Source organism: Vigna angularis, chromosome 10, assembly GCF_016808095.1.
Source record: "Vigna angularis cultivar LongXiaoDou No.4 chromosome 10, ASM1680809v1, whole genome shotgun sequence".
Classification (NCBI taxonomy): Eukaryota; Viridiplantae; Streptophyta; class Magnoliopsida; order Fabales; family Fabaceae; genus Vigna; species Vigna angularis.
Genome location: NC_068979.1, coordinates 21,826,897 through 21,854,893, shown reverse-complemented (window position 1 = coordinate 21,854,893; position 27,997 = coordinate 21,826,897). Strand labels below are relative to the sequence as shown.

At 37.5% G+C, this 27,997-nt stretch overlaps 2 protein-coding genes and 1 long non-coding RNA gene across 5 annotated transcripts; 1 reads left to right on the top strand and 2 right to left on the bottom strand.

Annotated features, from left to right (window-relative positions):
• Positions 1–4: 4 nt before the first annotated feature.
• Positions 5–6,099, bottom strand: LOC108338241 (glycine-rich domain-containing protein 1). 3 transcript variants are annotated; one of them, XM_017575010.2, is made up of 9 exons: positions 5,896–6,099; positions 5,352–5,540; positions 4,748–4,865; positions 4,389–4,643; positions 3,484–3,939; positions 2,372–2,910; positions 1,418–1,610; positions 1,046–1,201; positions 5–935 (listed from the first exon to the last, which is right to left on the bottom strand). In XM_017575010.2, exons 2-9 carry the CDS (start codon positions 5,507–5,509, stop codon positions 342–344), a joined length of 2,469 nt encoding a protein of 822 aa, XP_017430499.1. In that variant the 5' UTR covers positions 5,510–5,540; positions 5,896–6,099; the 3' UTR covers positions 5–341. The 3 variants fall into 3 exon arrangements, with proteins under 3 accessions (XP_017430499.1, XP_017430500.1, XP_052725583.1); XM_017575011.2 differs by having other exon boundaries at positions 5,352–5,537; XM_052869623.1 differs by having other exon boundaries at positions 5,352–5,522.
• A 4,645-nt stretch (positions 6,100–10,744) lies between these two features.
• Positions 10,745–14,588, bottom strand: LOC108337069 (uncharacterized protein At4g37920). The gene is made up of 6 exons (XM_017573511.2): positions 14,268–14,588; positions 13,522–13,796; positions 12,981–13,146; positions 12,379–12,623; positions 11,380–11,567; positions 10,745–11,287 (listed from the first exon to the last, which is right to left on the bottom strand). The coding sequence occupies exons 1-6, from the start codon at positions 14,446–14,448 to the stop codon at positions 11,071–11,073; spliced, it is 1,272 nt and encodes a 423-aa protein (XP_017429000.1). The 5' UTR covers positions 14,449–14,588; the 3' UTR covers positions 10,745–11,070.
• An 8,419-nt stretch (positions 14,589–23,007) lies between these two features.
• Positions 23,008–25,791, top strand: LOC128194203 (uncharacterized). Its single transcript, XR_008245523.1, has 3 exons — positions 23,008–23,538; positions 23,652–23,715; positions 25,495–25,791. It is a non-coding gene; the product is annotated as an uncharacterized LOC128194203 (long non-coding RNA).
• The last annotated feature ends 2,206 nt before the right edge of the window (positions 25,792–27,997 follow it).

Genomic DNA, 27,997 nt, shown 5'->3' with positions numbered 1-27,997 from the left:
AAACTTTATAAAGTGTAAAATTTATTTCACATATATTATTATATTTTATATCCTTGTATATAGGACTATGCACACAAAATAGGAGCATAAGAACACACTCATAGTTGAGAGTGATTACTATGTTTAGTTGATTATTTATTACACATTCAATCCTTCTCCTTATTTTTCTACCTTTTCTGTCCAACAAAGACATTGATGGAAGACAAGCAAAGCTGAGGACATATACACACGTTCATGTATACAATGATAACATGCATAATCATGCATGTTTCATGCAGTAACTGCTTCTTCGATCACGTACTCTAGCTCCTCCTCACACCCCTCCTCCTCCCCCACCACTCTTAATTAATCATATTTCCACAGCCACCGCCACAACCACCACAACCACCACCACAACCCCCGCAGCCACCACCCCTAATTATACTTCCACATCCTCCCCCACAACCACCACAACCAGCACCACAACCCCCGCAGCCACCACTCCTAATTATACTTCCACAGCCTCCTCCACAACCACCACAACCAGCACCACAACCGCCGCAGCCTCCACTCCTAATTATACTTCCACAGCCTCCTCCACAACCACCACAACCAGCACCACAACCGCCGCAACCACCACTCTTAATCATAATTCCACAGCCTCCGCCACAGCCAGCACTTTCCACTGCATTCCCACAACCACTCCCACAGCCACTGCCACAACCTCCACTGGAGAGTCCAGACTTCTTTGATATACCAACATCTTCACTGCACACATCAGGACTCAGCCCCATTCCGTTCAAGACTTTTTTTCCATTTTCCTCATATACACCATTCACCTTCCAATCTTTACTGTTAGCATTAGCAATGACGCCTTCATATTCTTCCTTTTTCATTACATTAGAAGCAATAAAAGCCAAAATGATTGCGGGCAGAACCATCCACTTTTCCTTCGCCTTTACAAAAACAAGCAGAAAAGGCAGAAAACAAATTAAGTAATAACGTAGAACAAAAGTGTCTCTCTATAAAGTGTGTAACATATATATAATAGCAAGAAAGTAAGTACCGTGACATGTTTAGATGTCAAGTCAAGCAATGCCACTGCTTTCCCATAAGGCTCTTCTATGGAGAATTCAATAGCTGTCAAGAAGTCCATTTCATTTCCTCGTTTTCCATGGTGTCCCGCTTCATAATCTAGCTTTCTTCCAGCGAAAAATTTCAACTGTAAAAGTTACATGAATTTAATATTATAACTTTGAATTTGTCTCATATGAGGCATGCACATCTTTAGCAATCTTATGTGCAGCAATGCTATTGAAAATTGTACTGGTTACTGGATATGTGAAACATGAAATGAGTAATCAAGGATTCAAGATCCAAGAGAGCTCTTGGCAGGACAACATATTTTAAAATGGAATACTTCAGAACAAATACATACAGTCTTGGCACCAGTAAGCTCAAAGAGATGGCCATCGTTTGTGCACTTGTGTGGAAGGTGGAAGAACCACAGATTCTCCAAAACAGACCACCCATTTTCAATAAACTCAGCTAGAGTGCGAATTTCGCCGGACTTCATTACGCCAACAACCTTCTTTCCAGGGTTTCCTATGTTCTTTGCATTCTCCAAATCCCTAAAATGTAATTGGGAAGATCAATAGATTAACTAATTGAGAATACTTCATTACACGAGGCAGTAATACTGGATAATGTACATAAGATAGATTGTGTTGTATTCAAAAAACATGTATGACAAACACAATTAGACACTGTTAGAAGTTTTCATACTTTTTTACAGCTTTTCTTACCACTATTTTATGGAATTTTAAAAATTTCGGGAAAAATTTGCAGAAAATTCGTTTCTTACTAACTTTTATGAAAAATCCGTACGAAAAGTCGAGTAATTAGGGAAAAATTTCTTCAGGGACGTAAATCTGCTCAACTGGTTCAACTGCATTACAAGTATCCTCTCAAATGGATTTATGGACTAATGATATTTTGAAACCATAACTTTTAGTCATAATTGTGCTTGGATGTTATAATATTTGTAAGAGTTCAACATTTATATTAGGATGCACTGAATGGCAAACCTCAACAATATCTACATACAGAAAACTATAGTCAAAATAAAAATTGGCTTTCAATTTACACGTCTAATCTTGGAATTAGATGACTTGCAAGAACTTGTTAGTAGGAACATTAATATTCACATACAATTTGAACAAGTTGATATGTTCAAGACACAAGACAAGTTGCAAAGCAAATCAGTTTTCAAGCAGCAACTAGCCCTCATCAATTACCTAACACCAGCCCAACACGACCATGATAAAATGAAGTACACATTTTGGCAAGGAACTTCAATTGTTATCAGGCATAATATAGAGGGTAGATGTACCTCATTTGAAGGCGGATGATTCTGTTTCCATTTTCATCAGTGACATGTGTCCAACTATTAGCATGTTGAGATCTAACAGGAGGGTTGGAGAGGCATTCGTTTTTGGAAGATGGAGGAGATAGAGTCATTTTGAGTTTATATGGGGCAAGAACTGGGACAGAAAATGAGATGGCTACTCGTAACAAGATTGGCTTTGAGCTCACAGTACCAGCACTTGGTACCAACTCAAACCATTTCTCCACATGGAGTTTTGAAACTGGGTCAAAATAGTCTTTTATAGAGAAAGAAGCTGAAGCGATTGTCTTTGTTGATTTTCTTATAGATAAATTGGAAGAAGAATAGGACGCGAGTTCAAAAAGCAGCTCTCCCGTAGGTTCACACTGGAAAGATGCAACCTGTTTCTGTCTAGATTGCGATAAAATAATCAGTCTTCTTTTAGCACCAAAGAATGCATCAGGCTGTGATTTGGAAAATAAAACAAATATATCTCCTTCCTGTCCCTCTGGTAAGTTTTTAGCTCCCACGAACTCCAAGAGAACCTGGTTGGATGTAAGAGGAAATTGCAAATGTTATCTCATATAAACAAAAGCTGTTTCAGTGATAGTTATTCAATTTATGCCTGTATACAAGCAGAATAATAGTGCAGCAGAAGCCAAACAATAACAAGTGATAGTAATATGATCTCCAACATCAAGAAAGATTGTCCTTAGTATCCCAAACAATTATGGTTCCATGTGAAAGCAGACAAAACAAACTCAAATAAGACAACTTGTTAGAGGTCTTGGTCTGCATTAGGTGATCAAGCTCTTGGACTGACAGAGCCTTTATAAACAAACCTTCCAACTTCATTGGCTCAATTTCAAACGGCTTATATGTTATGATGAAAATCATTTATAGGGAGAAACGTCTACACTAAAATTGATCCGGTAAAAGGCTTATACATGCATGGAGTTATATTTGCATATTCGTGCACACGATTCAATAAATTTTGCATGGAATTGTTTATGAAAAATGTTTTTTTAACAACTTTTTTTATACATGCCTACACAGTAATTCAGAGCTAGAGCTTAAAACACGTAACATATGACACATAAGAGGAGATCTTAAAGTACCTCCATGACTTTTCGATCTGGTAGTGAAATTTCTTGTGGGTACTCATTCGAAGAAACAACCTTCTTGCAAGTAGTGTTAGATGAAAGAGGGTTATTTGTTATGGGAGATGGTGCATTACCCCTGTACATTGCTCCAGCTTTCCAATATCTTGTACCAAATGTGACTTCCCACTGTTTGGTGGTTCCAGAAAAACCAATATCCAATTTCTTGCCTTTAGTTCTGTCTGAGTCTGTATCGTCATGTTCCAATACTTTTCCAAGTGCTTCATTGAGGTCTTTACAATAAGAAACTGGATGTAACTGATGAGAGTGCCAGATTAGGTCAATATCATATGTTGGAACACAAAAGCGTTTTCTACCCTCTTCCTTGTTTCTCTTGATAAGATACAGAAACCCTCTGTATCTGGCCACAGCTTCTTTGATAAAGAGATCATTTTTCATGTGGGGTCTTGATACCTATGACAAAGAAAACAGATATTGAATCCCTTGAGATGATGCAATATTATTATGTACTAGCCACGCACATGAAAGACCATTGGTAAATTAATTTCTCGAAACTGTTTGTAATGCTACTAAACTGAAAGCTACATTCATATATCACCAAATGATATTAATGTTATTTGGGATGCTGTCAATTAAGAATGTCGCAATAAAATTGTATGAACTTAAGATTTTTCAAAACAAGGTACTTATGAAACCACATGCATGTATTGGCAAGCAAGCAAAGCACACTCAAGTCACAAATTGATATAAAATTGAAGAGTCAGGTTGAACACAGCCCAAATCATGCTAACATTTAAATCAGAGCTTTGATCGAGACAGATGACAGACTAGAACTGGCCTGGTAAGGCTTGGTAATTCTGCTAGAATATCAAGCTTGTGAACAAACTCTAACTTTTCTTTACCTGGTAAAAGAATGGACTCTGCCTTTTAGCAGCTGAAATCAGATCATACTTGGTGTACTTTTCAAGCCTAGAAATCCTTTCAGAGATATCCCCTGGGAAAATATTAAGCAAATCAGCATTGTAGGGCTCATCAGGATACAGTTTATTCCAGATTTCTTCAGTTTTCCTGCCACAAACTCCTTCAACAGTAGAGACAACACCAAAGTTGTCAAGTACTCGTCCATAAAACTCCTCACAGTCAGATTTGTATCTTACCTGTGTAATAAATTGGAACCAAATTTTATTACTAGTACCTCAACACAATCAAACACTACTGTTAATAATCAGGAATAATATATATGTCCTTGTCTGAAGCCTACCGGGTGGAGCCTGTGACAGTGCCAGACCCATTCACAGTCAAGAGGAACTACCAAAGGTCCTTCAAAAATCTTAGACTCGGAATGTTTGGCAAGCAAGGGAAGCCAACAAGCATTGTACCTGAATAGACACTTTCATTGTTATTAGATCAGCAGAAGAAAATAGTTTTGTTCAGTTGAAACGATGCGAAAGGAGGAAAGAGGATATAAATGATCTTTTAAAAAAAGGGAGTCACCTTACTATTTCTCAATCCCTATCTTCATCTCTTCTCTATTTCTATTCAAGTAAACATTTTAACTTTCTAATTTTTATCTATTTCCACTTTACTGACTAATTTCTTTCCAACCTATTTTTCTCCTCTCTTTCAAACAGAACATATGAGAGATTGATCAACTACAATGAAAAGCTGTCATTTGACAGCAGATAGATGATTTCAAGGACAAATTATAATCCATAACACACGATTCTAAAGGTCCATCCCTAGTGCCCTTTATAGAATTCTTGACTCAAGCTTAGTGAAATAAATAAGTAAAAATAACAAGCAATTGTTCTTTGAAATAAACTTTATCCGCAGCAAATACAGGAAATACTTCATGGAATGTTCACCTATAGATAGCCCTCTCAAGGGCAGGGCCATCATAGAGGTGACGGTTCCTGTCAACAGCTGCAAGAAACTGAAGCTGCCTTTTTGCTGCAACTAAAAGATCCACGCTTAGCTGAATCTTCTGAGCTTCATTCCATTCCATTTCTTGTTTGGCATCCATCTCTCAATTTAACCTGAAAAACAGCAACCTTCTAGAAACATTTTGGTGTAAGTTAAAGTGCCCTTCTAGACAGTGTTGTCTCAAAATTTGCAGTGAAAATGGAATTTATTCGCAAGAAAGCATGTTCCACAAACATTTTTTTGCTATCCACGATTAACTGAGGAGATCTTACAAGACAAGAAAAATATAATATTCAGAAAAGGGTCTATAAATATAAAAGAAAGGTATATGCAGGTTGGTCAAAGCAAAATTTCAAGAGAAATCTTTCAACTAAGCTCATGTAACAAAAACAAACATATTACGATCATCCACAACATACAAGTAATATACAAATTCATTGTATCAACACCAAAAAAAGGGAAGAAAACAGGGCATTTGGGGATTACCAGTTTCTCTGAAACTGTGAGGCAGAGATACTGTAGCTGCAGAAACGGAAATTCCTCAGAAGGAGGATCTGTATTTGACTGAGCTTTTTATGTTCTTTTCTGATTTTCTGACATCGCAATAGGCATTACATGATTCAACTGTGTCTTACGTTGTGTATATGTTCTGACTTGTACTGCACCTGAAACTAGTTCCAGGAATGTTGTACGTCTGATCTAATTAATAGTACAGCAAAATACTCCATCCATAATCATGACTTGTACCAAAATTTTCAATAATTTTCATTTCTTAAAATAGTAAATAAGGGAAAATATATTTCTTAATTTTTAATAAATTATATCATTACTTTTATTTTAGTCCTATATTCAGTGCATTTTCCTTGTCGTTTTATTCTCTATAAAATTGTGAACTTTTTGTCTCATGGGAAAAAAAATCATTTTAGTTTTTTATTATTAAGGTAGTATATATTTATTTTTTAATATTCATTAATCACGCTATCATTTATTTAATACGAAATCCTTGCATCTCGGATTAAAATTAAAAAAATTGATAGAGACTAAAAAGGATTTTTAAGATAAAAACAAAACACATTTTGTATAAAAAAACACTAACAACATTTTTTTTATATTTTTGATAACATAAGAGACAGTTATGGTTAAATATCCACACCAAAAGTAATAATAGAAGACAAATGCAAGGACCTTCTTTTCTATTTCGTGTACCCTTTGCTAACTGCGAAAACGACCATGGCGTGACCAAATAATATATAGATATAAATATATTAGAAAACGATAATGCTCAATAATAGTTAAAGGGCAAAGTTGAAGCTTGATGATTCACGCTATGTTACCTATTCTTTGCAATGAAAACAGCTTACTTGATGCTATAATATCATGTGGGCACAGTTTTCCATCACTATCTACCCCAGCAAAAATAAATAAAGATTACAAATCAAAGTTGAAATTATATATATAAAAGAATTAACTTCTATGTATTTGATAATGGATATGATGTTTACCGAATACACCGTAACAAATGAGACTTGAACTCTTAAGTAATTAACATCCTTCTTAATTAAAAAATCTTGAGATAATAAGTTAGTAAATTTTGATTCTTATATGATATTCTACTTTTTTTTTCATTTTGACACAATATAAGGCTTAGAATTATACTTTTTAATATTTAATTTAAAGTTTATACCTTTACTTTCTTAATATGGAAATTCTTTGTTAAATGTAAACGAGTTGAAGTAATACTTAAAATGTAGATTTCTTTTTGGTTCCTAAACTAAATAACTTAGTTTAACCAGTACCCTAAAAATCTTGTTTTTTTTTTTTAATTTAATGTTTAAGAAAAGTCTCCAGGAAAAAAAGTGAGGGTTATTCATTTATAAAAGGACAAGTTTACTCAGGATACTGGGGCTATTCTTTTAGGTTGATCCTCGAAAAGAGTGAACAAAAACATTCAAACCGGGTAAGTGGTTATTTTAGTCTAAATAAATCTATTTTAACTAGTTTGGTTCAAATATTTCTTTAATTTTATTCTCCCATTGAATCAAACTAAATGATGATTCAATATGCAACATCCCAAAACAAAAATAAAGTATAAAAATTATATAAGGGAATAATCACATATTAATATTATTTCAGCTCAGTTTACATAAGATGAGACGTACGTTTATGGCCGAACGGCCTTACAAGATAACGGAAAAATTAAAACTGTACAAATATGCAAGCTAGACCGAACGGTTTACAGAAGACGTACCGAACGGTCATACAAAAGAAGAAAACAACAAATGACCGAACGATTATCACACAAAGAAACTAACTACTGACCGAACGGCTCTACTGTTCGGTCTTAACTTCTATCTCGACCAAACTTTCTTCTTCCAGCAAAGCTTCTCCTTTTGCTCACATCCACACAGACGATCATTGCAACAGAAGGACAACCACCAAACGTACAAAACGGACAAGACAAGAAATAGGGTAAGCTTATGTAATTTAATTCAATTATCAACATATATCTCAGTCAATCAATTTAAACAAGATAACTCATTAACTCTTTCATGCAAAGCCTAATACTAGAATCTGACTGTCCGGACTGTATGAATTCTGTGTAGCTACAACGTTCGTGCACCCGGATGATGTAGTAACTGGGATACCCTCAACAGCTGTCACCCGAGGTTAGTCTGTTCCATCCAAATTAACCATAATGACTAGGATCTCCTGCCATTCCCACACATGACTTACCCTTCTCTACGTGAGAAACGAGTAATCACAGAATATCAGGATGAACCGCTAACTTAGCATGCCCACATTCATATTTTACCAATTCCAATATACATTCATGAGATATTCCTCCCCGGAATACTCGTTCATAACCAAAGTCATTTCATCCATATCATATTCCATCATCTTTCATTATTAAAACCTCAACTGAACCAATTTGAATAAAGATCCCTTAGGATACCAAATATCGAACGTTAGTTTTTAATCCAGAACAAGACCAAACACTTGGAGTGAGACCGAGATGTCTCCAACTCAAACATAATCAAATTGAGAGAGTTACTCACTAGTTGTGAAAAGAACCGAATATAATAATACTTCTCAGAGACTAATTTAATCGAATGTTGTTTACCAAGTGAGCCAATTCAATGAACTGACTCTTGAGAGTTCAAATCGAACACCGTAAAGCCTAGGCCGAGTACTAAGACTCTAGGCCGAAACCAATTAAGACAGATACTGTAGGACATCAAATAATAGCACTTGACGGAATTATATGAAGAAACCGAACGCCAATAAATACTTAGCTTCTTAATGAGTTAAACATCAAGGAAACCGAATGTCAGTCGAAGACCGGGCACTGTAGAGAGCGAACGCTATTGAGTTTGGACGAACGCTCCTATTATAAAGATAGATTACGGAAATGAGAACTAGCGCCTGGTGTAAGACCGAACACTTACTTAGTATGAGCGCTTGGTGTAAGACCGAGCACTACTTAGTACGAGCGCTTGGTGTAAGACCGAACACTACTTAGTACGAGCGCTTGGTGTAAGACCAAGTACTACTTAGTACGAGCGCTTGGTGTAAGACCGAGCACTACTTAATTTATAGAATAAAGGCTTGATAAATATAAGATATCATTTAATCTAATGTTCAAGAATGAACAAAATATACAAATACATATAGATATACTGAAGTTTATAATCAAATACTAAGGAATGAATATCCTTGGTTGAATGCTTAAGTACAAATATTACAAAACGAAACGAAGACGATAGTCTTCAACTAGAATTCTCTCCAAATGAAAGAATCCAGTTCCAACCGAGTCCACAAGAAAATCGAACACTATATCGAACGAGCGCTGGTCTAATACCAAACACTTATTAAGAACGAACGCTACTGAGAACGAATGCTTGTATAATTGAATGGTCAATACTGACTCTCGACAACATCCCTACCCATTTCATGGCTTTCATTAATCATCAATAGTTTTAAAAGACATACCATATTTCATCATCAACCAAATCATCAAACACAATATCATTCCAGTTCCTCATACAGTCAACAATGCAGTAACAACCATTTTTCACATTCATTCAAAAATCAACGAACATGCATCCATGCAAAGCAACAAAATAAATTAAATTATATAAGTTTCCCTTACCTCTAAACGTGACCGAACGTTCACAATTTGAACAAAATAGCTCACCACCAATTTCTTAGAAGACTACGATCACGATTTACAAAACTAACCAAATGAAAGACTAGAAAGGCGTTCAGAAATGGGTTAAGGAACTCATGTAACCGAAAACTGAGTTTGCATGTACAGAAAAACCACTCGGCTGAGAGAGATTAACTTACCAGTCCAGAATCCGAAACTGATCGGTTCAAAACGCCGGGAGTGTTCAGACGGTGTCTGAGTGGTGATCAGAAGAAGAAAAGATTAAGATTTCTTAGAGAGAAGTAGGGGTTTTTTAGAGAGAATGAGGAGAAAATGAAAGTTCAGAACTTTTGGGAAAGAAGGGTGCATGTAGAAGTGGCGTGCATTTTTGAAAACTTTGAGTTTTGCTTCTACCGTCAAAACCGAACGTCCAATCTGCATCACACACCTGTCTTTTACTATCTGATTTTTGAATCCCCTGCCTTGACACATGTAATCTACTAAGATGGGGTTTTGAGTGGATTTTAAGGGGTCTGACACGATATGTTTGTATTAGATTATCACATTCATTATTAAAATAATAAAAATATAAAAATTTTCATGAAATTTAAATTAAGTATATGATTGTGAAATGATGAAAAAAATTAAATTAAATTCTATAAAGTCCAAAGTTAATAAAATATTAAAAATACAAATATATTATATGCTCGTATGAATTGTTGCATACATAAAGGTTAGAAGGGTATTATTATTTTCACATCAACAAATTTTTACATACACTATTTTATCTTTAATCTCTCTTTTTATTTATAAAAGTACAAAAGTAAATTTATTAATTACTAAAATGCTCATAAAAGTGAATTATTAACCTGTACAATATTCAAACCTATGAGTAAATTATTTCAATCATACTCACTTAACACGTCATCTTGAAAAATATCAGTTTGACTCAACTCAAAATTGATTGATAGATTAAATAGATCAACACAAAATTTTAAAATATTTATTTTTAAACTAAGAAAATAAATATAAACATCAATTTCTTATATTTAAAAATCATCATACTGAAAACTAAAACTCTATTATACACTTTTAACCTAACAGATGCCGACTTGAATTGACAGATGGTTTTGGATTCATTTTTAATTCTCTACTTTCGAGTTCTAGAAATAAAAATTTGAAACACAATTCAATATAAACAAATTTAGATTTTCTTTCGGTTGAGTGGTTCAAATTGGATTGATACGTTAATGTGCCCACCTCCACTCGAAAACATTTATCATCATCCAACTTCCTCAAGCAAAATGCTTTATAATCTACACCTAGAAGTACAATCCTAAACTTTGCAATGAAAATCAGATGAAATATGTTAACATCTAACTGGAATGTATTACAAAACTTTGAAAGGGTAGTAACTTCATTTTATTCTCCACTTCAACCCTCCATACTCTTGATCCAAAAAAGGCACGGAACAGGAAACACATTGGTAAGAAAGGGTGTTCACGAGAAGCAACTCAAAACTCTACTGGTTTGGAGTCATCTTTCGTCTCAGACTTCTCTGTTGTATCTTTTGCCATATATTCCTGTTCAATAGTATCTTTCAGGATAAACAACCTCTGAATAACAATAGGGTCAGTCATCTGCTTGGCTTCTCTCAAATCTGTTTCTTCCTTGTTCAGATGATACGCATCAAGCATGATCTTAATCCACTTGTGCAACTCCTGTGGGGTGCTGCTTAACCAAATCAAAATTAAAGCAATATATCATATTTATCACAACACTAAGATAATATTTTAGAGTGAACCAGAAGAAAATTCTCTCACGTGTATAGAGCATAAGGGTCTTTGGCTTCATGGTTATCACCAGGGGAGAAAGCCGTTGCCAATGCAGAAAATCGCTCCTCAGGATCTATGATGTTTAACAAATGCTTGAGTAGTTTTATTTCTTTTGGAGTAATACTCCTTAGGCTGCTCTTTGTGGCCTTGTACAATTGATACATTATATCTTTAACCTGCACAGTACAAAGCAAGGTTGTTGAGCACATATGATAATGCAGTCTAATAATATCTTCTAAGCTTGAGCAGTCAAAATCAAGGTCTAACATGCTAGATGAACAAGAAGGAAAGTGTTCAGATTATACCAGTTGATTTATAAATCAGAACCATCAATTCAGTTTGTTTCATGGACCATGATATTTTAACAACCTTCTTTAACAATTTTTTGACAATAAACTCCGTGTCACTATTTTATTGGTTTGTATATTTTAAACGGACCAATCATAAGCTACCACATATGCTATTGTAAAAAAGTTGTCAAAAAAAGTTATTAAAGAGGTATTTTCCTTATTTCATTCGTAAGACCCCTATAAAAGATTCGTACTTTTAGCTGCCTATCCTGGTAGGTATCAGTATTATATAGGGAAAGACATGAAAACCTCTTAAAATTTCCATCCCATGTAATTTCATAGTCATAACCAATGTAAGTAACTACGTGTGGAATTATGATGGAAGATGGTCCAGGATCATAAGTATCCTCCACAAGAGAGTATGTGATATGAATGCCTTTCTGACTCTGCAATATAGCATAAACAACCAGCATTTTTCTTTTAAGTTCTTTATTTTAAAACTTCAAAAATAAGAATCCGCACTCAAAACTGTTTCAAAATTAGCAGAGCAAGCAGAAAGCAAAACACTCTATTTGATTTTAAGTTTTATAGAGCCTTTTATTAGTATTTGCCGGGGACAACTAGAAATACATGTTGTCCTATCTTCCAAAAGGATGGAATTACAGAACAAAACCAAGGGACATCATAAAATTTGCACCTCATTCTTCATGGTTGTAGAAACTTTTGCTTTAGCCCAAGCACTGCTTATCAACAATATCAATGAAGAATCAAGTTCCTTTGCCTTTGCAAGACTTTTGATCTTCTGACAAGCAACATCAATAGAAGGAGAATTGAGGATATCATCAAATTTGGCCTGTGCAGTATCTAACGTGTCCACAACCTCTAGAGTATTATCATATGCACTGACAGCTGACAAGCATCTACTCCCCAACCTTGAAATACCTGTTCAAAACATGCCAATGCCACTCATAAGAAACATCCTACACAAGGAGAAGAATCACAAGTGTTTAACTTTGTAGAGGGTGCAAGGGGAAGGCTCATTATGTATATTTACCAACATTAAACCCCCAAAGCTTAATACTGTAAACATCTACCAGACAAATGTTAAACTTCTCACATCTTCTTCCTTTCTAAAAGAAATATAATTTTATGATCAGTTCTTTCTTTCCTATTAAGTTACAACTACAAACATTCTTAACTATTTTACTTATTTCTTCTGGCCATTATTGGTTACAGAATTAATAATAGTTGAGCCAAATACTCAAAATTAAACATTTATTTGTACTTCTGCATAATTACCATCACGATCTTCCAAGCTGTCATATGTTTCTGAAATAAGAGAGAGGTAGTGGAAGAATTCTCCTGTAAAATCCTTACGCCTTCGTGCAACAATGGCATTAATGTCAGTTGGGCTATCTTGTATTTCCTTCAGGAGTTCACAGTGTACTTCCATTTCATCATCAATCTGCAATGCTTACTCCTGATCAAACAAAAACCGGGGAAAGAAGGTCTAAAGCCAGGCAACTCCCTAGATATGAAATTAAACCTTGATGTACAGATTTGTGCTTTCTTACAAATAAATTGATTGGCGACAAGAATAATGTTATCTTATTATTAGTTTGGCAAGAACTTCCAAGATAGTGTATCTCATCTTTTCTGCAAAAAAATAACTGGACTAAAATTTTTGTTTTCAACATTTTGGGCCAGAAAATGGGCGAAAACCATTAGATTTTGTTAAAAGCTTCTTTGCCTTTTTCAACTTTCATTATGCAGCAGGAGAATCTATTTCTAAACATTGGAAGGGGGCATGGTTGTGAGGAACAAAAAACACGGAGACTACCTTCTTCACTTTTCTTTGCAATGAAATGAATTTTTCCTTCATAATTGGATCATTCTCCAAATCAGCCCTTCTTTGGCACCTACTGTAGAATCTATCCTTGTATTTTTTCCATTCCTCTCTGAATATTAAGTACCCTCTCCATTCCTTTGTTTTGGTTTTCTCATTCAAAAAGAGATCTATGATTTTGTCACAAAACTGAGTCATAGTATAACCATTTGCAATTTCAACTTCTTGCTCCTCAACCTGAGCTGTGGAAGCACTGCTAGCCTGTTGACCTGAAAGGAATTTCAGTTTTTAGTGAGACACAAAAAATTACACCTAGAAATTAGTCAGTAAAAAAAACAAGATAAAAAAAGACATTAAAAAAAGAAGAAAATATAAATAGGCTTTCTTTTCTTGTGGTTTATTAGCATCCCGGCCAAACCAGTGACATTCTAATTTCTTACACTGTCAGCAGTTCAATAAACTAAAACAAAACAAAAACTGCAGACAAATAAAATAAAATAGAAAAAAAAGGGATATGGAACATGTCACTGTAGTTTACAGTGTGAACTTCATAGGTTTTCCCTCCACCTTCACATCATATTGCTACCCAGCCCTAGAGACACCCTTAACACTTCAAATAAAGACCAAAATTTAAACCTTTTTACAAACCCATCAAGTTGAACACATAAAAAGAATACAACATATAAAGAAATAAACAACGGGGAACAAAATGACTGAAAAAAAAGGGAAATGATACTCACTGGACAGAGAAGTGCATATAACATGGGGTTTGAAATTCTGAACTTTAAGGTTTTGTCTTTGGCTTAGGAAGGAAGGAGAAAAGTTTGAAGCAGTATATGAGGAAGAGGATGTGGGGTAATTCGGGAAGAGGTTATTTTTGAAAGAGGTGAAGGTGGTGGTGCTGTTGAAGTACCCTTTCATGTTAAGGTAGTTCCTTCAGCCACAACACCGAATTGTCTCACCTTTCACTCTTCAGAAGACATTCAACAGAGGCAATGTTGCCCGAAATCATCCTCTCTTATCCTTTTCAGGAACAAAGCAGAGTTGTGAATAAATTGATTAGAATAAAATCATTTGAAAAAACCGGGGATATTTGTATATTTGGGAAAAAATATATTCATCCATAACTATTTCTTATGATTTCTTCAAAAAGAAATTGGATATTCTTTTTCATCAATAGTTTTTCAAATTATCAAATATAGTCCTCACAAGTTATGGCATTTGGGTTCATCTTATTTAAAGGAAAAAGTATTTAGTTTAATTATGTTTTTAGTTATAGTAAATTCTTTTAATCTTTCAAACTAAAAAATGTTAACCTTTTTTTAAAAAAAAAATTATTGAAATGTAATTTAAATTTCTGAATATTAAATTTAGAAAACTAAAAATTATTTTAGTTTTTCAACTTTAATTATTGTAACTAAGAAAATTGTAAGTACATTTTCTTTCATTTTAATTATACGAAACTATTGGAATGTACAAGAACATTATTATTAGGATTAAAATTATATTTTTTAAATTTTGAGAAATTAAAATAACTTTTTTTAATTTGAAAACTAAAATCAAAACTACCTTAAATTTCAAATTTCAATAAATAAATAAAACATAATTTAGCCAAATCAATTTTTGGAGGAAACTTCAGTCAATCATATTTTATATAATTAATCGTTTATGTATGTTAAAATATCGGTAAACTATAAATACTAGTTGTGAGGACTGAAAAGAAGAAGAAAAAAAAAAAAAAAAAAAAAAAAAAAAAAAAAAAACGTGCGTCCACGTGGCGGCAGGAGAGCGCGCCACGTTAGTAGTGTACATGGCCGACAACAGTGCCCGACAGCCACTGACGGACGCCAGCTGCCGCACGTCCGGGTGAGTCAGCAGCGTCAGTGGAGCGCCGACTGAGCGAGCGTTCGGCGTGGTGGATTACACGTGGCTAGCGTAGAGTGGACGTCCGGTAGTGGGGAACAGTGGGTCGGCCAGCTGAACGAGCGTCGGCGATGGTGGAAGACACGTGGCAACAGTACAGTGGTCGACCGTCCAGAGTGGGTTGGTGTAGTGCGTCCGGCCAAGCGCGCACTGGTATAGTGGAGACGTGCGTTCGGCTGAGTGGAGCACTCACCTCTTAATTTAATTCTGATAGATCTCTCTCTTCACCCTCTTTCCTTCAGTTTCTCAGATTCAATTCTCTCCTCCTTCTCTCTTCACTCTCTGCACCCTTCTCTCTCTAAGAAACCACCACTGCACCTCCTCCATTCCACACTCCGGCAAGATTGAAGGACGCTCGGCGTAGGAGTTCCAGAGAGAACGTTCGACTGGTGAAGCTGGTAGGTTCTCCCTTCCTCTCTGACGTTCGTCCTTAGCTGTGTTTGAGTTGTACGTTCGTATTTCTTAGAGTAGAGCGGTTCTGATTTTTCATTATTGGGGTTCGTCTGAACAGTGGATTAACGAGCGCTTGTTATTGGAATTTGAGTAGAGAATCTGTGAACGTTCGTCATTTTCGGGTAAGGGAAGCTTACTTAATTTAACTGTTTTGTTGTATGTGTGGGTGTGAACGTTCGTTATTTTACTGTATAGATGCATGATGAATGATGAAATGATGGTATGAACGTTCGTTATTTCACTGTATGATGTTGCCATGACTGATTTGCATGAACGTTCGTTATTTTGAAAGTATGAGAATATTATATGTTGATTTGGATGCATGAACGTTCGTTATTTGGATGAAATGAAATATATGAAAGTACATGATATGAATCGTATGAAAAAAATGAGATTTTCTTTATGTGAACGAGTGAAACTATGAGAAAGGAACTGGAAATGAAAAATGAATTGTAAGAGGACTTTATGAACATGTACGTTCGTACTGAACAGTCATTTACCGTTCGGTTTTCCCCTAATAAAAGGTTTGAAATGTTGATCCTGTCATTTTAATAAATCCCTGTTTGAGGACGAACGTCCTCGTCCTAAATTGCCATGCTTGAGCGTTCGGCCAAGCACTGTTTTGATCTTCTCTTTGTAATTCCCATGATATTTTACGTTCGTTACTGGGACGGTCTCTGACCGTTCGGTGTTTGTTGGTCAACATGATAAATTCCCTAGTTGAGGACGAGCGTCCTCACCCTAGAATGCTCTGTTTGAGCGTTCGGTTTGGCACTGTAGAAACGTTGTACGTCTGATAAACTTCCCTCTTTTTTTGTACTTGTATATATATACGTAGCAGTGCATATTTCAGTTCGTATTACTTCTCCAAACTTCTCTTAGTTTATTTTCAAGACTTATCAATCTGAGTTACTGGACGTTCGGTCTTACACCAGACGTTCGCCCAGAATAGCGTTCGGTCTTACACCGGACGATTGTACTGGAAGGCGTTCGGTCTTACACTGAACGTACGCTCAAAGTGTCGTTCGGTCTCCAACTGAGCGTTCGTCCTAATAGTGCTCTTCTTTGAATTGAGCGTTCGTCCGAATAGTGCTCGGTATCGTTTTGAGCGCTCGTTCTCTTCTCCCACTAAATAGCGTGCGTCCAATGAACAGTACTATTAGAATTTTCTGCAGATTTTAACGTTCGGTCTTCGTTCCGAACGAGCGTCTTTTGGTCTCACTTACAGCGTTCGTCCTCGGTCTTTGGGGACAGAACGTTCGGCTTTTGGTGATTTGGTTATGAATGATGAAAATGATTATGGATTGATGAATAATGAATGATGAACAGTATTTGCGATGATATGAAAGTTATGAATATTGAACGAGCGTTCCAGGCAGGAACGACTCATGGTTGAATGTTGAAAGTTGTAAAGTATGACTGTGGATAGTTAATGCTGGCTGTTCATCCTGATGTTCCGTGAGTGCTCGTTCTCAAGTAGAGGACGCACGTCATGCGTGGGAACGGCAGGAGGTCCTTAGTCCATAAGTTAACATGGGCGACGTAAGAACGGACTAACCTCGGGTGGCAGCTGATGAGGATGCCAGTTACCACACCACCCGGGTGCGTGAACGCCTGTAACTACGCAGATTTCATACAGTCCGGACAGTCAGTCGTGTTGAGTTTTATTTTGTACATGCGTTAAATTATGTGATGTATGATGAATGCGTACGTTGATATGTATGTGTGAAATGAACTGTTTGCTAGAAATTATATGTTGATGCATGAGTTAAATTACGTAAGCTTACCCTTTCGTTTCCTTGTGTTGTCCATTGTACTTGTACGTCCGTCTTGTCATTGCAATGATCATCCGTGTGGGTGTGAGCAGAGGGAGATGAGCGTTTGGAAGAAGCATTGAATGAAGAGAGCCTGGTTGATGTTGAAGTGAAGATCGAGCAGTGAGATCGCTCGGCCAGTATTGTATTTAGTTGAATTGAGTGGTCGTTCGACCATCTCTTGTTTTCTTTTGAGTTAATTCGACCGTTCGGTAATTATCCTGTGTAAACCGTTCGGTCAGGTTTCTTGTACGTTTATCTTAATTTTGTAAAACCCTTATGTGTGGCATGCGACTTTTGCACATTCGTCCGTTATGTTGGATTTGTACTCAAGGACGTTCGTCCTTGAGCGTTCGTTCGGGTTTTATTTCGTTTTTAGTTGGAAAACTGTATTGAAATATTATTAAATGTGATTTTCTGATTTTATGGTGTTATGCTGTATTTTTGGGATGTCACATTTGTGGTATCAGAGCAGTTTTGTCCTCTTAAGGACACTGTAGGTTATGAGTACACTGTGTTTTTGCTGTGTGCTTAAATTGCGTTCAATGAGTTATTTTCGACTCTTTCAACAGGGCTAACGTTCGTTTCTTTTCTCTGTTTCTCAGAGAACCAATGGCACCCAGACTTCCCCCTCCTCCTCCACCGCAGACTAATGAGCATGATGTGCCCAACAACACCAGATTGTTGGAATCAGTAATTGAAAGGTTACAAGAGCAGAACGTTGTTTTGACGCAGCAAAATGCGGCTGCCTTACAGAGTTTAGAAGCTGCTCGCGCAAGTTCTGAAGTGACTCAGAGACAGCTTATGGAGATTCTTGCAGCTACCAGGGGTACACCCGGAGCATCTACTTCAAACACCACCCATCAGGCTGAGTGGAGTTTGGAAAATTTCCTACAGCATCGTCCTGCAAAATTTGATGGGAAGTGCCTTCCCGACGGAGCTGATCAGTGGATAAGGGACATGGAACAGATTTACGATGCCAAGGAATGTCCTAATGATCGAAGACTGGCATTCACCGAGTATCTGTTGACCGGAGAGGCCAGTCATTGGTGGTCGACTGCGAAGATGATACTAGCAGAATCTCACAGCCCTATTTCCTGGAAAGTCTTCAAGGAAAAGTTTTATGAGGAGTATTTCCCGGATAGTGTTTGATTCGGCAAAGAGGTGGAATTTCTCCAGTTGGTACAAGGTAATATGTCTGTTTCAGAGTACACCAACAGGTTCAAACATCTGGTTCGCTTTAATACCCTTGCCACCAGTGAGGTGTGGCAGTGCAGGAAGTTTGAAAATGGACTGAGAAGTGATCTTAAGGTATTGATATCCAGCCTCTGCATTAAGTCCTTTCCTGTTATGATTGAGCGAGCAAAAGTGTTGGAGAAAAATATGGCTGAAGCAGAACGTCAGAAGAAGCAGCAACAACCAACTAGAGGGCCGATCATGTCCAGGCCGAATATGAATCGGGACAGGTTGTCGTATGCTCGTCCAGCACAACCATCTAATTCTCAGGCTATGGTTGTTGCCGGACAATCTGGACAGCACGGATCAATCAAGTGTTTCCAATGTGGAGGACCACATTACCGGTCTTCATGCCCTCAGTTATTGGGAGCAAAGTCCTGCACTCGTTGTGGAAGGAATGGTCACACAGAGCGCGACTGTAATATGGGCGGACGAGCGCCAATGAGGCCGCCAAATGCTGGAAGAATGCAACAGGGAAGGGGTGGACGAGCACAGGCTGTTGGTAGAGTTTATGCGATCACGGCCACGGAAGCTGCCAGTTCAGGTACGCTCGTCACTAGTACTTGCTTATTACATAAAATGCCTGTTTGTGTGTTGTATGATTCGGGGGCAACACACTCCTTCATTTCGAAGGCGTGTGTTGAGAAATTGGGATTAGCCGAACGCGAGATGCAATTCGACTTGGTAGTATCAACCCCAGCAGCGGGTGAGGTTAGGACGTCTACTGTATGTGTTAAATGTCCTATAGAGGTTGAAGGACGTAACTATAAGGTAAACCTCATCTGCCTACCCCTAAAGGATTTAGAAGTAATCCTAGGAATGGATTGGTTGGCTGCCAATCGCATTCTTATTGACTGTGGTGCAAAGGAATTGGTATTCCCGGACGAGTATGAAGTAGAGCTATCGGTGACGCTCGGTCAGCTAAAGGAAGACATCGTGGATGGTGCTAGTTGTTTTCTAATCATGACGCATTCGGATGAACGACTTGAAGGTTTGAATCATGAGCAATCGCCCAGTAAGTCAAGTGGAGAACGATCAGTTGTGGATGAATTCCCCGATGTATTTCCTGATGAAGTGCCTGGATTACCTCCTCCACGCGAGGTAGAATTTACTATCGACCTAGTGTCGAATGCCGGACCTATCTCTATTGCACCATATCGGATGTCGCCAGCGGAGTTAGCTGAACTCAAGGAACAGATAGAAGAGTTAATTGATAAGCAGTTTATCAGACCAAGCGCATCACCTTGGGGAGCGCCAGTACTCTTAGTGAAGAAGAAGGATGGCAGTTCTCGTCTCTGTATTGATTACAGACAGTTAAACAAGCTGACTATCAAGAACAAGTATCCTTTGCCTCGGATTGACGACCTGCTGGATCAATTACATGGCGCGACCATATTTTCAAAGATTGATTTACGGTCGGGATACCATCAGATTCGGGTGAAGGAAGAAGACATCCAGAAGACAACCTTCCGATCTCGTTATGGACACTACGAGTATGTAGTGATGCCATTCGGTGTGACAAACGCCCCAGCAATATTCATGGACTACATGAATCGTATCTTCAGGCCGTATCTTGATAAGTTTGTGGTTGTATTCATTGATGATATTCTTGTCTACTCCAAGAGCTATGAAGAGCATGAGGATCACTTGAGGATCGTTCTAGGCGTGCTAAGGGAAAAGGAGTTATATGCCAAATTCTCTAAATGTGAATTTTGGATGAAGGAAGTGCCATTTTTGGGACACGTGGTTTCAGCTGGAGGAATCTCAGTGGATCCGGCTAAAGTACGAGCAGTGTTGGAATGGGAGAGTCCACGTTCGGTAACTGAAGTTCGCAGCTTTGTGGGACTTGCAGGCTACTATAGACGGTTCATTGAAGGGTTTTCCAAAATAGTGGCTCCGCTTACTCAGCTGACCAGAAAGGATCAACCGTTCGCTTGGACCGATCGGTGTGAAGAAAGTTTCAAGGAATTGAAGAATAAGTTAACAAGCGCCCCAGTATTAGTCATACCTGACACGGCTAAACCCTTCGTGGTATATTGTGACGCGTCTCATCAGGGTTTGAGCTGTGTACTTATGCAAGAAAAGAGGGTGGTTGCGTATGCTTCTCGACAACTGAAGGTTCATGAGAAGAACTACCCAACTCACGACTTGGAATTAGCAGCGGTCGTCTTTGCTTTGAAAATCTGGAGGCACTACTTGTATGGATCGACATTTCAAGTGTTCAGTGATCACAAGAGTCTCAAGTACCTGTTTGATCAGAAGGAGCTGAATATGCGACAGAGACGTTGGCTTGAGTTCTTGAAGGACTACGACTTTGAACTAATCTATCACCCGGGAAAAGCAAATGTTGTAGCAGACGCCTTAAGCAGAAAGGTAGTTCACGTCTCCTCCATGATGGTCCGAGAGTTAAGTTTGGTAGAAAGCTTTAGAGATCTAAGGTTACAGTTCGACTTGCAACCGAATATTATTAAATGTTGTACTCTTAGAATCTCCAGTGATGTATACGACCGGATCAGAGAGAAGCAACGAGAAGATGAAGAGTTGGTGAAGATATTGAACGCACTCGGTACAGATCAGGCCAAGGAGTTTAACACTGGAACTGATGGTCTTCTACGCTACATGGATAGAACGTGCATTCCGAATGATGGCGAGTTGAAAAGAATCATTCTTGAGGAAGGACATCACAGCCGCCTTAGCATACACCCTGGTATGACTAAGATGTATCAAGACCTCAGGAACTCATTCTGGTGGCCAGGAATGAAGAGTGATGTTGCACGTTTTGTGGCATCTTGTTTAACGTGCCAACGAGCCAAAGCTGAACATCAGAGACCTGGCGGTCTACTTCAGCAGTTAGAGATTCCAGAATGGAAGTGGGACAGCATTGCGATGGACTTCGTGACTCACTTACCTCGAACGGTCAGAAATCATGATTCCGTATGGGTAATTGTGGATCGACTGACGAAGAGTGCTCATTTCCTAGCAGTCAATCTAAAGATGTCAATGACGAACCTGGCTAAGCTTTATATCCAAGAAATTGTTCGCCTGCATGGAGTTCCATCCAGCATTGTTTCAGACCGAGACACGAGGTTTACTTCTCGGTTCTGGCAATCATTACAAAGTGAGCTCGGTAGTAAACTTCAAATGAGTTCGGCCTATCATCCTCAGACAGACGGTCAGTCCGAGAGAACCATTCAGACGCTTGAAGACTTATTGAGGGCGTGTGTCCTAGATCACATGGGCGTCTGGGATGAAGTCTTGCCTTTAGTGGAGTTCACATACAACAACAGTTTTCAAGCCAGTATAGGAATGGCTCCTTTTGAAGCTCTATATGGAAGGAAATGCCGAACGCCTTTGTGTTGGTTTCAGGAAGGGGAAAAGGTGTTAACAGGACCAGAGCTCATTCAGCAAACAACTGAGAAAGTGAAGCTGATTCAAGAAAGGTTAAAGACGTCCAGGAGTCGACAGAAATCTTATGCTGACAAGAGGAGAAGACCCTTGGAGTTCGATGCAGGAGATCATGTCTTTCTTAGACTACATCCGACCACTGGTGTAGGGAGAGCCATCCGACCAAAAAAGTTATCTCCCAAGTTCATCGGACCTTATCAGATCTTGAGGAAGATTGGACCAGTTGCGTACGAGTTGTCCTTGCCGCCTCAGTTATCAAACTTGCATCCAGTCTTTCACGTTTCTCAACTCCGTAAGTACGTATCCGATCCTTCTCATGTATTGGAGTTGGAGAATATTCGTCTTCGTCAAGATCGTACGTTGGAAATGCAGCCGGTACGCATTGAAGATAGCGACACCAAGTACTACAAGAAGAAAGCCGTCAGATTGGTGAAAGTCGTCTGGGACGAGAAGACGGGCGACTCCACTTGGGAAGTGGAAGATGCTATGAAAGATTTGTATCCCCATCTGTTCGAGACTCTGTCCTAATTTTCGAGGACGAAAATTTTTGTAGTTGGGGGGAATGTGAGGACTGAAAAAAAAAAAAAAAAAAAAAAAAAAAAAAAAAAAAAAAAAAAAAAAACGTGCGTCCACGTGGCGGCAGGAGAGCGCGCCACGTTAGTAGTGTACATGGCCGACAACAGTGCCCGACAGCCACTGACGGACGCCAGCTGCCGCACGTCCGGGTGAGTCAGCAGCGTCAGTGGAGCGCCGACTGAGCGAGCGTTCGGCGTGGTGGATTACACGTGGCTAGCGTAGAGTGGACGTCCGGTAGTGGGGAACAGTGGGTCGGCCAGCTGAACGAGCGTCGGCGATGGTGGAAGACACGTGGCAACAGTACAGTGGTCGACCGTCCAGAGTGGGTTGGTGTAGTGCGTCCGGCCAAGCGCGCACTGGTATAGTGGAGACGTGCGTTCGGCTGAGTGGAGCACTCACCTCTTAATTTAATTCTGATAGATCTCTCTCTTCACCCTCTTTCCTTCAGTTTCTCAGATTCAATTCTCTCCTCCTTCTCTCTTCACTCTCTGCACCCTTCTCTCTCTAAGAAACCACCACTGCACCTCCTCCATTCCACACTCCGGCAAGATTGAAGGACGCTCGGCGTAGGAGTTCCAGAGAGAACGTTCGACTGGTGAAGCTGGTAGGTTCTCCCTTCCTCTCTGACGTTCGTCCTTAGCTGTGTTTGAGTTGTACGTTCGTATTTCTTAGAGTAGAGCGGTTCTGATTTTTCATTATTGGGGTTCGTCTGAACAGTGGATTAACGAGCGCTTGTTATTGGAATTTGAGTAGAGAATCTGTGAACGTTCGTCATTTCCGGGTAAGGGAAGCTTACTTAATTTAACTGTTTTGTTGTATGTGTGGGTGTGAACGTTCGTTATTTTACTGTATAGATGCATGATGAATGATGAAATGATGGTATGAACGTTCGTTATTTCACTGTATGATGTTGCCATGACTGATTTGCATGAACGTTCGTTATTTTGAAAGTATGAGAATATTATATGTTGATTTGGATGCATGAACGTTCGTTATTTGGATGAAATGAAATATATGAAAGTACATGATATGAATCGTATGAAAAAAATGAGATTTTCTTTATGTGAACGAGTGAAACTATGAGAAAGGAACTGGAAATGAAAAATGAATTGTAAGAGGACTTTATGAACATGTACGTTCGTACTGAACAGTCATTTACCGTTCGGTTTTCCCCTAATAAAAGGTTTGAAATGTTGATCCTGTCATTTTAATAAATCCCTGTTTGAGGACGAACGTCCTCGTCCTAAATTGCCATGCTTGAGCGTTCGGCCAAGCACTGTTTTGATCTTCTCTTTGTAATTCCCATGATATTTTACGTTCGTTACTGGGACGGTCTCTGACCGTTCGGTGTTTGTTGGTCAACATGATAAATTCCCTAGTTGAGGACGAGCGTCCTCACCCTAGAATGCTCTGTTTGAGCGTTCGGTTTGGCACTGTAGAAACGTTGTACGTCTGATAAAATTCCCTCTTTTTTTGTACTTGTATATATATACGTAGCAGTGCATATTTCAGTTCGTATTACTTCTCCAAACTTCTCTTAGTTTATTTTCAAGACTTATCAATCTGAGTTACTGGACGTTCGGTCTTACACCAGACGTTCGCCCAGAATAGCGTTCAGTCTTACACCGGACGATTGTACTGGAAGGCGTTCGGTCTTACACTGAACGTACGCTCAAAGTGTCGTTCGGTCTCCAACTGAGCGTTCGTCCTAATAGTGCTCGGTCTCCAACTGAGCGTTCGTCCTAATAGTGCTCTTCTTTGAATTGAGCGTTCGTCCGAATAGTGCTCGGTATCGTTTTGAGCGCTCGTTCTCTTCTCCCACTAAATAGCGTGCGTCCAATGAACAGTACTATTAGAATTTTCTGCAGATTTTAACGTTCGGTCTTCGTTCCGAACGAGCGTCTTTTGGTCTCACTTACAGCGTTCGTCCTCGGTCTTTGGGGACAGAACGTTCGGCTTTTGGTGATTTGGTTATGAATGATGAAAATGATTATGGATTGATGAATAATGAATGATGAACAGTATTTGCGATGATATGAAAGTTATGAATATTGAACGAGCGTTCCAGGCAGGAACGACTCATGGTTGAATGTTGAAAGTTGTAAAGTATGACTGTGGATAGTTAATGCTGGCTGTTCATCCTGATGTTCCGTGAGTGCTCGTTCTCAAGTAGAGGACGCACGTCATGCGTGGGAACGGCAGGAGGTCCTTAGTCCATAAGTTAACATGGGCGACGTAAGAACGGACTAACCTCGGGTGGCAGCTGATGAGGATGCCAGTTACCACACCACCCGGGTGCGTGAACGCCTGTAACTACGCAGATTTCATACAGTCCGGACAGTCAGTCGTGTTGAGTTTTATTTTGTACATGCGTTAAATTATGTGATGTATGATGAATGCGTACGTTGATATGTATGTGTGAAATGAACTGTTTGCTAGAAATTATATGTTGATGCATGAGTTAAATTACGTAAGCTTACCCTTTCGTTTCCTTGTGTTGTCCATTGTACTTGTACGTCCGTCTTGTCATTGCAATGATCATTCGTGTGGGTGTGAGCAGAGGGAGATGAGCGTTTGGAAGAAGCATTGAATGAAGAGAGCCTGGTTGATGTTGAAGTGAAGATCGAGCAGTGAGATCGCTCGGCCAGTATTGTATTTAGTTGAATTGAGTGGTCGTTCGACCATCTCTTGTTTTCTTTTGAGTTAATTCGACCGTTCGGTAATTATCCTGTGTAAACCGTTCGGTCAGGTTTCTTGTACGTTTATCTTAATTTTGTAAAACCCTTATGTGTGGCATGCGACTTTTGCACATTCGTCCGTTATGTTGGATTTGTACTCAAGGACGTTCGTCCTTGAGCGTTCGTTCGGATTTTATTTCGTTTTTAGTTGGAAAACTGTATTGAAATATTATTAAATGTGATTTTCTGATTTTATGGTGTTATGCTGTATTTTTGGGATGTCACACTAGTAAAAAAGAAACTTCCAAATATATTAATTAAAGGTGAGCTGTGATGATTGTATTGATATAAAGAAATTTATTTAATCTTTAGTTCTAAAATTGATAGATGATCGTGGATAAATAAGATAATTTTTTCTGGGTGAAAATTTTCTATTGACTCCTATAGTTACTTCCTTGACACATTATTCATAAGGATGCGTGATCAAAGTGAGTTTAGAAGCAGAAAAAATATATTAAATCATGATTGAAGTTAAATACAAAAATTTCGATGGTTTCTAATAAAATATTAATAAATTCTAATTTGTCCATGAATTTTACATTTCAATTTAGCGTTGGATACTTTTGTCAATACAAATTTTGTTTGTAAAGTTTGTCAAAAGATTTTGTTAATAAATTATAATTATTATTATCAATAAATATTTTTGTTCATAATTTATTTATATACTGATGATCTTATTTTGTCGGTAAATCTGTTTCCATTTTCGGAGGCATAATTTTTATCTAATGTGATGATTTTTTTATATATACTAATAGGAGATGCGCCAATGAATTTATTATATCAATAAATTTGTTGGACTTTGGTCAACAAATTTATTCATCCAAAAGTTTATATATATATATATATATATGAAGAGAAAGTGAGTGAGAAGAAGAGAAAAATAGTGGCACTTGGCAAGGTAAAAATAATAATAAAATAAAGAAAGTACCTAATCGTATATTTTACTGATAAATATTTATTGATATGCATTTACTAATGAATTTTTTATTGTTGGTACTTATTAATAGATATTTATATTAGTTAGTACTTAGCAACATATACATGTATTTTATTGATAAAATTTATTAATGACTGCTTTACTAACAAATTTATACTTGTCAGTTATTTATAAATAAACATGATTTATTCACGAATTTTTAGTATTACTAACTAATAATTAATATTAATAATATACAATTTTTTTTAGTAATTGTGAATTGAGTTTCCAAAATTACTTATCATATATTTTCTTTTAAAAAATTATCATATAATTTTTTGTCAAAATAAAAACAATAATATAGTTTTAATAAGGTTTAATGTTTCGGTAGGACCTTATTTTCGTTCGAAATCTCAAATAGGTCATTTTCTTTCTTGGTGTCTTAATTGGGTTCTTATTTTTGTAAAATTGAAATAATTAGAGGTTTGTCATCAAATTGGACAAACGATTGTTTAAGTTTGGGTTATGTGGCATGGTGAGTGTATTGATTAATCAGACGTGGCATTAAAAACGAATATAAATTAATTTTTTTATTAAAAAATGGATTGCACAGAGGTTAAATCAGATGTACTTAAGGAAAAAACTGGGCAAAATAAACAAAATTAAGTGCAGCCCTGCAATTGAGAAATCCAAATCAGATTGGGAAAAAAATTGGACCCACCTTCCCCAATTTGATTTCTATTTCGCAATTGCACAGGAGAACAGGGCTTTCAACACTTAATTTAATTTGATTTTCCAACTTTGCCCTTACTTAAATTATATTTCCACTATATACACTTAATTTTTTAATTCAAAAATTAAAAAAAATACAAGTGACACACGTTTTTAATGTCACGTAAATTAAAACTACATTGTTAGCATGCCACGTAACATCCTCCTTAACGACGTTTGATCAATTTGAAGCCTTTATTTGATTCAATTTTATAAAAATAAAACTCAATTGAAACGTCGAACAAGTCGGAAACGTATTTGAGATTCTGAACGAAAATAAAAACCTACCAAGACATTAAACTTTTTAATAATAAAAGAATGTTTATATGCGAAAGAAAAAGAGTAAAATATAAGTAAGTTTATATTTATCTCAAGTTAAATCAAATTGTTTATTAAATGTTGCATCTATTAAAAAGTAAGTAAATTTAAAATATGTAAAATATAATAATGTAAAGTGATATTTATGTCAAAATCAATTTCATCTAGATTTATAAGAAATTGAGATCAATGAATAAGCCTTTGAATGATAATTACTCTCTGTCGGAAACAAGAAGTCTCACGAAACATTCAACTTGAACGATTTTTTAACCTTAGATCCAAATTCTTTATTAATTTTAGTGGATTATTTGGATTTTCAC